This window comes from Vigna radiata, chromosome 8, assembly GCF_000741045.1.
Source record: "Vigna radiata var. radiata cultivar VC1973A chromosome 8, Vradiata_ver6, whole genome shotgun sequence".
Lineage (NCBI taxonomy): Eukaryota > Viridiplantae > Streptophyta > Magnoliopsida > Fabales > Fabaceae > Vigna > Vigna radiata.
Window position 1 is genome coordinate 25,386,529 of NC_028358.1, and position 9,315 is coordinate 25,395,843.

Here is a 9,315-nt window from a genome sequence, read left to right on the forward strand (position 1 = left end):
TGCTGCACGCTAATATTAAATGGCGACCTTGCTTTGTAGTAGTTGTAGGACCAAATTAAGGGTAAGAAACGGTAGTCATCATTAATTAGCTTATCGTGAGACAACTTCCCCGATAAGCAAGTCCACATGCTAGGCTGAAATGTTCATCCATGTCAGTGTTTTCTCTCTTGCTTACCATATAATAACATAATAAAAAAATAATCCAACAATTCATTCATCTCTATATAGAAGAAAGCCAAGGTCAGATTTGCCTAGATTTCAGATTTAAAATTCCTGATTTCGTCATTGACAGTGAGTAAAAGTAAAATCATATAAAGCGAAGCTACAAAAGGAAAAAAGATGCAAGCGCGCGAAAAATTTAAACAAAGCGTGCGACTCCTTTGCCATTTTTTTTTTTTTTGATGTTTGTGAATGGAATTCAAAAGAGGAGTTTCCTACGAAGCGCGGGTAGCTTGTCGTTGTTACAATGAGGAGAAAACGAAGCGAGTTCTCGAATGGTTTCGCCAACCAGATCTTTAAACACGAGACGTTCAATGTCTAACACCACATCTCCCATCTCCACCGCCCATTCTCCCCACCCCGGCATCTCCTCCGCCATGTCCTTCTTCAACACTCCGCATATAACCTTGAACAAGTCCTCCGACTCCGATTCTTCCCTCTCTCGGATCCTCCGAAACTCCGACCAGATCTTCTGCCTCTGCTCGCCGTACGACACCGCCTTCCACGGCGGCAACTGTTGGTTCCGCTCCAGGATCTCCTGGAGAGTGTCGAAGATCAACCGCCTCTGCAGCGTCGAAGCCTTTGAGGTATCCTTTCCTTTCAGGCATTGCTGCTTCTCCAGTAACAGAAAAATGTCGCACTCTTCCGGCAAGTAACTGCACGCTCGAAGAATCTCCGATACGTACACGAAATCGCAATCCTCCGACGCTGCCTCCTCGCTGCTGCACAGTGCCGCACTCCACATATCATCTTCTGACTCCGCCGCTTGATCTGTAATGTAATTACACCGCATTTGTTAACATCATTAACTAACAAACACAATATTAATGAATTTAAAAAAAAAAAGAATGAAACGGATAAAAGTGTGCACAGTATATGTTAGTGGAATTAAAAAATTAGGAAGATTCTTTGGGACGGTGAGAGTGTTGAAGACGCGAGGTGAGTCAGTCCCTCCCACGTGATGGTACGATTAAAAACAGGCACCGCACCGCACCGCAGTGCAGTTTTGAGGTAAGTGACTGAGCCAACTGAGTGATGCCATGTCAACATCCCTGGGATCAAATGATTGGTCCACATTGGTTGGGATTTTGGGAGAGGGAGAGGACAAACCATCTACTGTTCCCCGTACTTGTAGTTGGATACAAACCAAAGCAAAAACAATACGGGAACAGCTTAAAAGTTAAAAACATTAGATATTTTGTTCCATTAAGTTCCTTTAGGGTCTTAGACATTAGACCTTCTGCATAATACATCATGACATGCTCCAACTTTGGATATGCACACACAAATAATACGTCACCACAAAATCTAATTTCATTCTGTAACCAATTGCAACACAAGCTAACCACTTACCTTTGTAATCAATGCATCGTTTTGTTATTGGGGATGGTGAACACCAGTCGTCCTTGTCAAACGATGAGTCCAGAACCGATACTGGACTCGGTTGCAACTCGTTGGCTGCTGTTATTTCTGCTATGCTGTTCAGCAGCTTATCACACCTATCCAACAGATCTTTTCCTTCCTTATACTCTTCCAACCTGTACCTCTGCACCACAAGCACCACACTTCAATCCAATTGCCACCAATCCCACAAACACCACTAATTAATTAATTCATTAACTGATTAAAAAGCTGCTTAAGCATATGCACACAAGTTATATGAACCATCAGTAACAACAGTTTCTATTACCACTGCACTCACTGGTTTAGTATAGTATTCTACCTCTGTATCGGGATATGAAGAAGTGCTGAAGCTGTTCTCTGAAACTGTAGAGGATTCATCCTCTGCCCCACCCAGCATTTTCAACTTCCGCTCCACATTTCTTCTCACTCTAGGCGATCCACATGGCACCTGCTGATTGCCTGCATTCCTTCTGGGGCTCGCCTTGGGAGAATGAACAGGAGAGACAGACACAGACCCCCTTCTCGAATCAACGCCCACTTTCCTCTGCGGTTCCACGTTTTGTTGCTTCCTCCTATTTGGACTCGAGCTTAGTGCTCTATTGCTTTGACTCATTGAACTCCGCTCATTTTGGTCAATCCTCCTGTTCTCGTTCCCAACTCGGGGGCTCCGGCGAGGACTGGACCGGAGGAGAGGGGGAGGAGAATCGTTTCCAGTCCGGTTCATCGATCGGACAGGCTTCATAACGACAATGGGAGATTGATTGGATTTGCCGTTGGAATGCAAAAGCCCTTTGAGCTGCAAGGCCTCGAGGATGTGTTTGAGAGTGTGGAGATCCTTGGATGGCTCGTTAATCCCTCGCATCCGCAACCTCCTCTCAATCTCCCCGTAAACAGAAGCTGTGTGTTTGGGTTCGGGGAAGAAATCCGCCGAGTCGTAGAAACTCTTCTTGACCCTTTGCCTGGGTGGATCTGCAGCTCTGCCATTGCTCAATCGGGCATCGATTGCAGCATTATTATTCTCGAGGACCACATTGGTGACCTGAACCGCGCTTGGGAAATTGTTTGTGTCCAGAAAACGACACTGTGGCAGTGGCAGAGGCAGAGACAGATCTCTGGACACTCTGGACTCGGAAGCGGATCTCTGCAGCTTTGCTATGGGCCCTGGTCCGGGCTCTGAATCGGGCAGGGGCTCCAGGCCCATAAGCTTGGCAATGACGCTGGTGGAACGACGCTGCTTGTCTCCATCGTTCTCCGAAGGGATCTCTCGGGTGTGAAGGTGAAGAGTTCCTTTGGCGTCCACCACGGCTCTGCTGTCAAGAGACAGTCTCGGAGCCTCTCGCGAGAACTTCCAGGAGGATCGCGTGCCTTCCTTGAATTCCAGAACAGGGAGAGCAGGAGAACTGGCCTTGGGTTCGGATTGGACCACCTCCCTAGCCGGCGACTGCACGGAACGAGCCGGCGAGGCAGTAACTTTGTCAGGCTCCGGTGAAGCCTAAAGAAGACAAGAGAAAGACGGTTAGATTATTGGCAGCATGAAAGAGGAATGTGTGGTAGAGAGTGAAAAACGTTACCGGAGGTAGACGTTTGGGGGAATAGATGCGTTTTCCAGTGAGTATCTGATGACGGTCAAAGATCTGAAGAAAGCCAGCCATGCACCCCATCTGCTTGTGAATGTGTTTCTCCAGGTTCTGGTCTCGTACTATACCAGTCGTCATTTTTTTCTTTTACTTTGTTTCGTGTTTTGGCTTGGATTCTGGCACTGCTATGTCACTCTCTATAGGTGTGGCTTTGTGTTGATTGCGAAACTTAGTCCATGCTTTTTTTTTTGCTACCACTCTCCGACCACTGTCTCCCTACTCATGTTATGAGATGGGATGCCATTTTCATCACACATTCCCTTCCTCCCGCTTTTCTGCTCTATAAAACGGGATAGCCACAATTAAAAGCCAATGAACAGGACATAAGCCTATTTTTGTCCTTCCACTTTATCCAAAATGACTACCCTGTCCTTGCCTTTTTTTCTTCTTTCCAACATCTCAATCAAATTATATTATTATCATCCTAAATAATAATTTACTTATTATTATTTAATTCAAAAACTAATTTCAAAAGTCCAACAAAATTATTGTAATATTTTTTAATATATGTTATGTATTTCATAGAGAAAATTCTACCATTCACCTTACCTATATAGATCATTCATTCATCTGCTGTGATTTCCTATCTGAAAGCATTATAATTTCCATTAATCTTCTATATTGTGATAGATGAATCTTATTTATTTAGAGTAATAAATGTTCCATTTATCCTACAAGAGACTTTTCAGTTTTATTAAAGGCTTTTAATGTGAAACAAAACTTAAATATGAAAAAAATTAAGATTCTGTGCTTGTTGTAACAAGAATTTCTTTTTTACAAAAATCATATCAACATTATAAACTTTAATTTTCTGTGTGCATAGTAAGTCATACTTGTTATATTAGTTTCTTCAAAAACCTTTTCTAAAGAATGTTATACATGAGACGAGTTAATTTTACTTGTTTTTCTTACATGCTTATTTTATAAATATCTTTAAATTCACAATATTAAAATAGAATCAATAATTTTGCACTAGTTTTTGTCTTATGTAAAATAACTTGTTAGGATAATATATTACAGAAAGAGTTTAAACATAACACAACTAGGATATTTTTGTGCATTTTTATTTACTTCCATTAAAAATATCACATAACTCAATCAGAAATATATTATTTTGTTAGTAAAGTAAATAAATTCTATCACATCAATACAATCTACTTAGTATGATTGTTTAAAATGATATTATATTTTAAGTGTGAGCACAATCTCCAAAAGAAAAGATGTGAAAATAGTCATTTTGACTGTGATGAGTTGATAGTTAATAGTTAAATCTGATTGTATGAATAAGGTAAGCATAAGACAGAAAAGTATACAGTGGTTTGTTTTTTACAGTTAGGTAGTGGAGGAGGGCTTTTACTGCAAAGAAGCAGGTGCAGTGCACCATAGCCACCGTGGGCAATGCTCTCTGCCTCCGTGTCAGGTGCCAACTCCCTTGTTTTTTGTGCCTTTCGACCAAAGACTCTCTTTCAATTCCAACCCTGTCTCCTCTTTCTCTTCCCCATGCTCCCCCAACCACTTCTAACCATTCAATTCAATTCAATTCTTCTTTCTCCAAACTTAACAAAGCTTCAATATTTCACTATTTCAAGATTAATTTAGTAAAATTTGATGGAAGCTTTCTAAACCATTTTTCTAGTCTCCATTAAGATGGAAGCATTTTGTTTGCGTGCGTTTATGATTAGTCATGAATAATAACATTTGTCCATGTTGTCCTCTAATCTTAACAAATGCACATGAACAGAGAGTTAATTAGGTTGGATTTGTCTGCAAATTGTTAGTTGAAACATTTATGTGTTTTTTTATTTGAAAAGTTTAAAATGAAAATGTTCTGTTATGAACCTAACATCATCGTGTTACGGTTGTGGTTATAGCAATTCTTCCGTTCACTACCATATTCTTGTCTCACCGCTTCTTTTTTTTTTATATTTTCTTTTTGCTTTCATAAAATTGTTGGTGTAAACTCTTTTCCAAATTTCAAGAAAGAAAAGCGGTGAATGAAGCCATCATAGCTTAGCACTTGCACGATTTTGAAAGTATACACAACTACACTATTTTATGCATAATTCCCTTCTTTTATCTTCTTACCAGAGAGCCATTCTTTTAAAAAGTTTCTTCAATCTCAAAATTTCTTCTTATTTAATTGCAGATTAACATTTTTATTATGTGATTTCTAATACGTGTGACTCTGTACATCAACTTTAGAAAGATATTCTTGGAAAGAATTTAAAAAGATATTCTTGGAACTCTTTAAAACTTTAATAAACTAGTTGAAGTATTACTTATTTGTTGAGTAGCTTTTAAAGGAATGACATAACTTAAGTAGTTCCTGAAATATTTATTAGCTATGTCTTTAATTATTAGTTAGTAAGTAAATTCTAGACATTAATTTGAAAAAAAACAGTTGAGGCTTTACTTAATATGATTTTGATAGCTCTTAAAGAACTTAAATGTTTGATGGGCACTATTATATTTGTATATATTGTGTCTTCTTTAATTTTTTTTTTTCTGTTGAATTTTTTTATAATGTATTGCTTATTTTAATTTAAAGAGTGTTTGCATTTACAAATTTTCATGTTTGTATTATAAATTCATCATGGGAGTTCTATAAGACATTGACTAAGTCAAACGGTGGTCAGAACATAAATAAATTGTGATGAGAGTTTCAAAAATTATGGAGATATGAAATTTCATAGAATAACTTCAAAATTTGTTATATAATCCACTCAAACAAACTATATACTCACACTAGACATTTTCAGATAATTGTTTGTTATCCTCTCCATTTTGTAATTCAATGATGCATTATTATTATTTTCTTAAAATATCCTTAATTAAATATTTAAAACAAATCAACTTTTTTTTCTCAACTACTTTAATTTTAAATATGTAAGGATAATATTGAAATAATATAAATTATTGACGAATTATTTCTTACTAAATTTTTCAAAAGAATGTGAATTAGTATAAATTTTCAAAAGGATTTTATAAATAAAGATGGAGTGAGTATAATTTTTGTTATCACATTACTTAAAAGACTCATGAGTAAAAAAGTAAACATGTTTAACAAAAGGATACACAATTAATTTTATTTTGAGATATATTTTTATTTTTCACTTATTTTGAATTGGGAATAATATTTGAGATGTGGTATTGGAAAATTTCTTTATATTTAAAAGGTATAAGCAATATGAAAACCAACAAGAACCAAATAAGAAAAAGAGTTACAATTTTGAGGATAAAGTAAGCCAAGCATGTGAAGAAAGAGTGAGATAACTTACAAAGACATACCAAAAGGAGATTAAATAAAGGGGTTATCATATTTATCTAAGAATGTAAGATGTAAAGGAGTCTTTACAATACCTTCTATATTATTTCATGGTATTAAGGTCATGCAATTAGTAGAATATGTATGAAACTGAATTTGGTAAATGGAATGCTGTGTTTTTAAGATAACAAAATAGGTTCGAAAGTGTATAAAATGAAAAATTAGTTGTCAATATTTTCATAAGAGTGTTTATGATGTAATTAGATTTACTTTTTCTTTCTATATCAACCAAATGAATAAAATTAAACTAAATCAATCTTATGGGTTTGATTTTAATAATTTTTATTTTATTTATTAAATAATTTTTATGATTTTCAATCTTATATTTTGATATAATAACTTAATATTATCATGATGACTAATTTTATTTTATATTTTATTATAATTAGACACAATATATAAGTTTTATAAATATTTATTTTATACTGACAAAAAATAAAATAAAAATAATTATTTTATATCAATACATTGTGATAACCAATCTTTTAAATACACTGGTATAATATGAAATTTAAAACATAAAAATCCTGTTTATATATTAATTGAAAATATTCAGTGTCAATTTTGTTGTAAGTCCTTAATTTTTTTTTAAGTCACCCTATCTTTTTAGATTTTTTGTTTTTAATTCCCATATTCAAAATATAATACAATATTATTTAATCTTTTATTATTTATATCCTTATCATTAATTTAGTACATATTTTGTTTTCAATTTTATCTTTCAAGTAATTTTAAAATCAAAATAATCATTTTATCAATTTTATCCTATTAAGTAACACTTTTTAATTTAACCATTTTTTTTCTAAAATTTAGCTATTTTTAAAATTAAAATAGACTATTATGTTTTAAATTTTTATTAAAGTCTTTTCAGTAATACATTAAAATTTGAGTAATATATCAAAGTCTTTTTAGTAAATATGTTTTATGTGGGGTGTTGAAAGTTTACATGTGTCATCTAAGTACTCAAAATGAATGTATGTTTGACTAAGATTATAAAAATGTGAGCATATATTTGATTTGAGTTTTCTATGTGACAGTATTGTTTTCTGTGTGAGTAAGAATCCTTAGAAATAGTGGAATTATAGTTAGTAACTTACAATTTAGGTAAAGGAAACTAGTTAATTTAAATTAATTGTATGGTTTTTTTGTGAGGAGAAAATTGATTGATTTTATGATATATGTAATGAAATGATGGAAGAGAATTACTAATTTTGTTATTATTGTGTTAAGTGTGTTATGATGTTATAATGGATGGTTATTTGAAATTGAGACCATGTGAGAAACATGTATACTAGTTTGGGTTGACATCATTGATAGGCTTATTTTAACTTATGAATATCTATTTAGGTATAAAAATGAGATAAAAACTCTTTAGTAGTCATTTAGCACAAATTGATATATTTTGCATAATTATCATTTTAGGCAAACTCGTTAGACAAGCTAAATACTTTCTTAGCGAAAATGAAAATAGTATAATGACATTGAACTCCAAACACTTTCACTAAATCTATGAAAATATGTTCTCAGGAACTTGGTCATTAAGTGAGCAAAATGTTACTAGAGAAAAGATTATTTTTGAAAATCCGGTAGCTTAAGGTGATTTGGGTCATTGGGCAAAAATTTAAGATTTTTGTTATAGTGAAGTGCCGATGAACAAGTAAATTCCTTGATGGATTTTAGAAAATAAGAAAAAACCAAAGAAAACTAATCGTTTGATAATCTAGAGATTTGTTAAGTATATATATCTTGTGGAAATAGTCACTGAGTTGGTGATAAAGATTAAACCAACGTGTTATTTTATGAGGTTAATGTTTACTCAACTATAAACCGCTTGACGAGAAGGTTTATATGTTTAAAAAAAATGTTTCATTTTCTTTAAAATCGAAATATGTGGAATAAATTAAAAAGACAAATATGCACTAGTGTAATTACACATGTTTTAAATATAAATGATAAATTAATTAATGTTTGTGGTGTATGCTTTTAAATATTCTCAACATACTAGTTTACCTTGATTTTTATAATTATTATTTTTTATTAGTTATGATCATGTGTTATATATATATATATATTATACTATATTATATAATATAATATAATATAATATAATATAATATAATATAATATAATATAATATAATATAATATAATATAATATAATATAATATAATATAATATANATAATATAATATAATATAATATAATATAATATAATATAATATAATATAATATAATATAATATAATATAATATAATATAATATAATATAATATAATGTAATATAATATTTAACCAAAATAAGAACATTTCAAATTATATTTTGATATTCTTATTTAAAGTATTTAGGCATAATTACGACTTTTTTTTTTTGTATTTTCTTTATACATGTGCAAGTGATTTTTTTCTCCATTTCAATGCTTGTTACTAACAAGGTTTGTGTTGGCCAACTAATTAAGGTTAATAAATTGGAAACAAAGACTTGACCCATAAATAAATTAGAGACAAAACTCAATAAATTTAAAAGAGAAAGAAATTGCACTAAAAGAATTAAGAAGGTTATATATGTGAATTTTCTCTTAGCTAATTATTTTTGTTTGTTAAATAAAAACCAGACATAAAAGGAATAATTTGTTTCCCAATTTCTTACAACATGATAAATAATTGATATGTTTTTGGAATGTGAATACTACTCCTTAAAAGAATCTTAAAAAAAGCAGAATATTGTAATGAAA

The 9,315-nt window shown here is 32.6% G+C and overlaps 1 protein-coding gene across 1 annotated transcript; it reads right to left on the reverse strand.

Annotated features, from left to right (window-relative positions):
• Window positions 1-225: 225 nt before the first annotated feature.
• LOC106772725 (protein LONGIFOLIA 1) lies at window positions 226-3,554 on the reverse strand. The gene is made up of 4 exons (XM_014659292.2): window positions 3,195-3,554; window positions 1,943-3,115; window positions 1,573-1,765; window positions 226-990 (listed from the first exon to the last, which is right to left on the reverse strand). Exons 1-4 carry the CDS (start codon window positions 3,336-3,338, stop codon window positions 419-421), a joined length of 2,082 nt encoding a protein of 693 aa, XP_014514778.1. The 5' UTR covers window positions 3,339-3,554; the 3' UTR covers window positions 226-418.
• Between the last annotated feature and the right edge of the window lie 5,761 nt (window positions 3,555-9,315).

What these genes read in the sequence shown, in the direction of transcription:
- LOC106772725 (XM_014659292.2), bottom strand. Translation starts at nt 3,338, where the DNA reads ATGACGACTGGTATAGTACGAGACCAGAACCTGGAGAAACACATTCAC. An exon ending in CCCCCAAACGTCTACCTCCG is followed by an intron (nt 3,116 to 3,194) that starts GTAACGTTTTTC and finishes TGTCTTCTTTAG; the next exon opens with GCTTCACCGGAGCCTGACAA. An exon ending in CTTCATATCCCGATACAGAG is followed by an intron (nt 1,766 to 1,942) that starts GTAGAATACTAT and finishes CTTGTGGTGCAG; the next exon opens with AGGTACAGGTTGGAAGAGTA.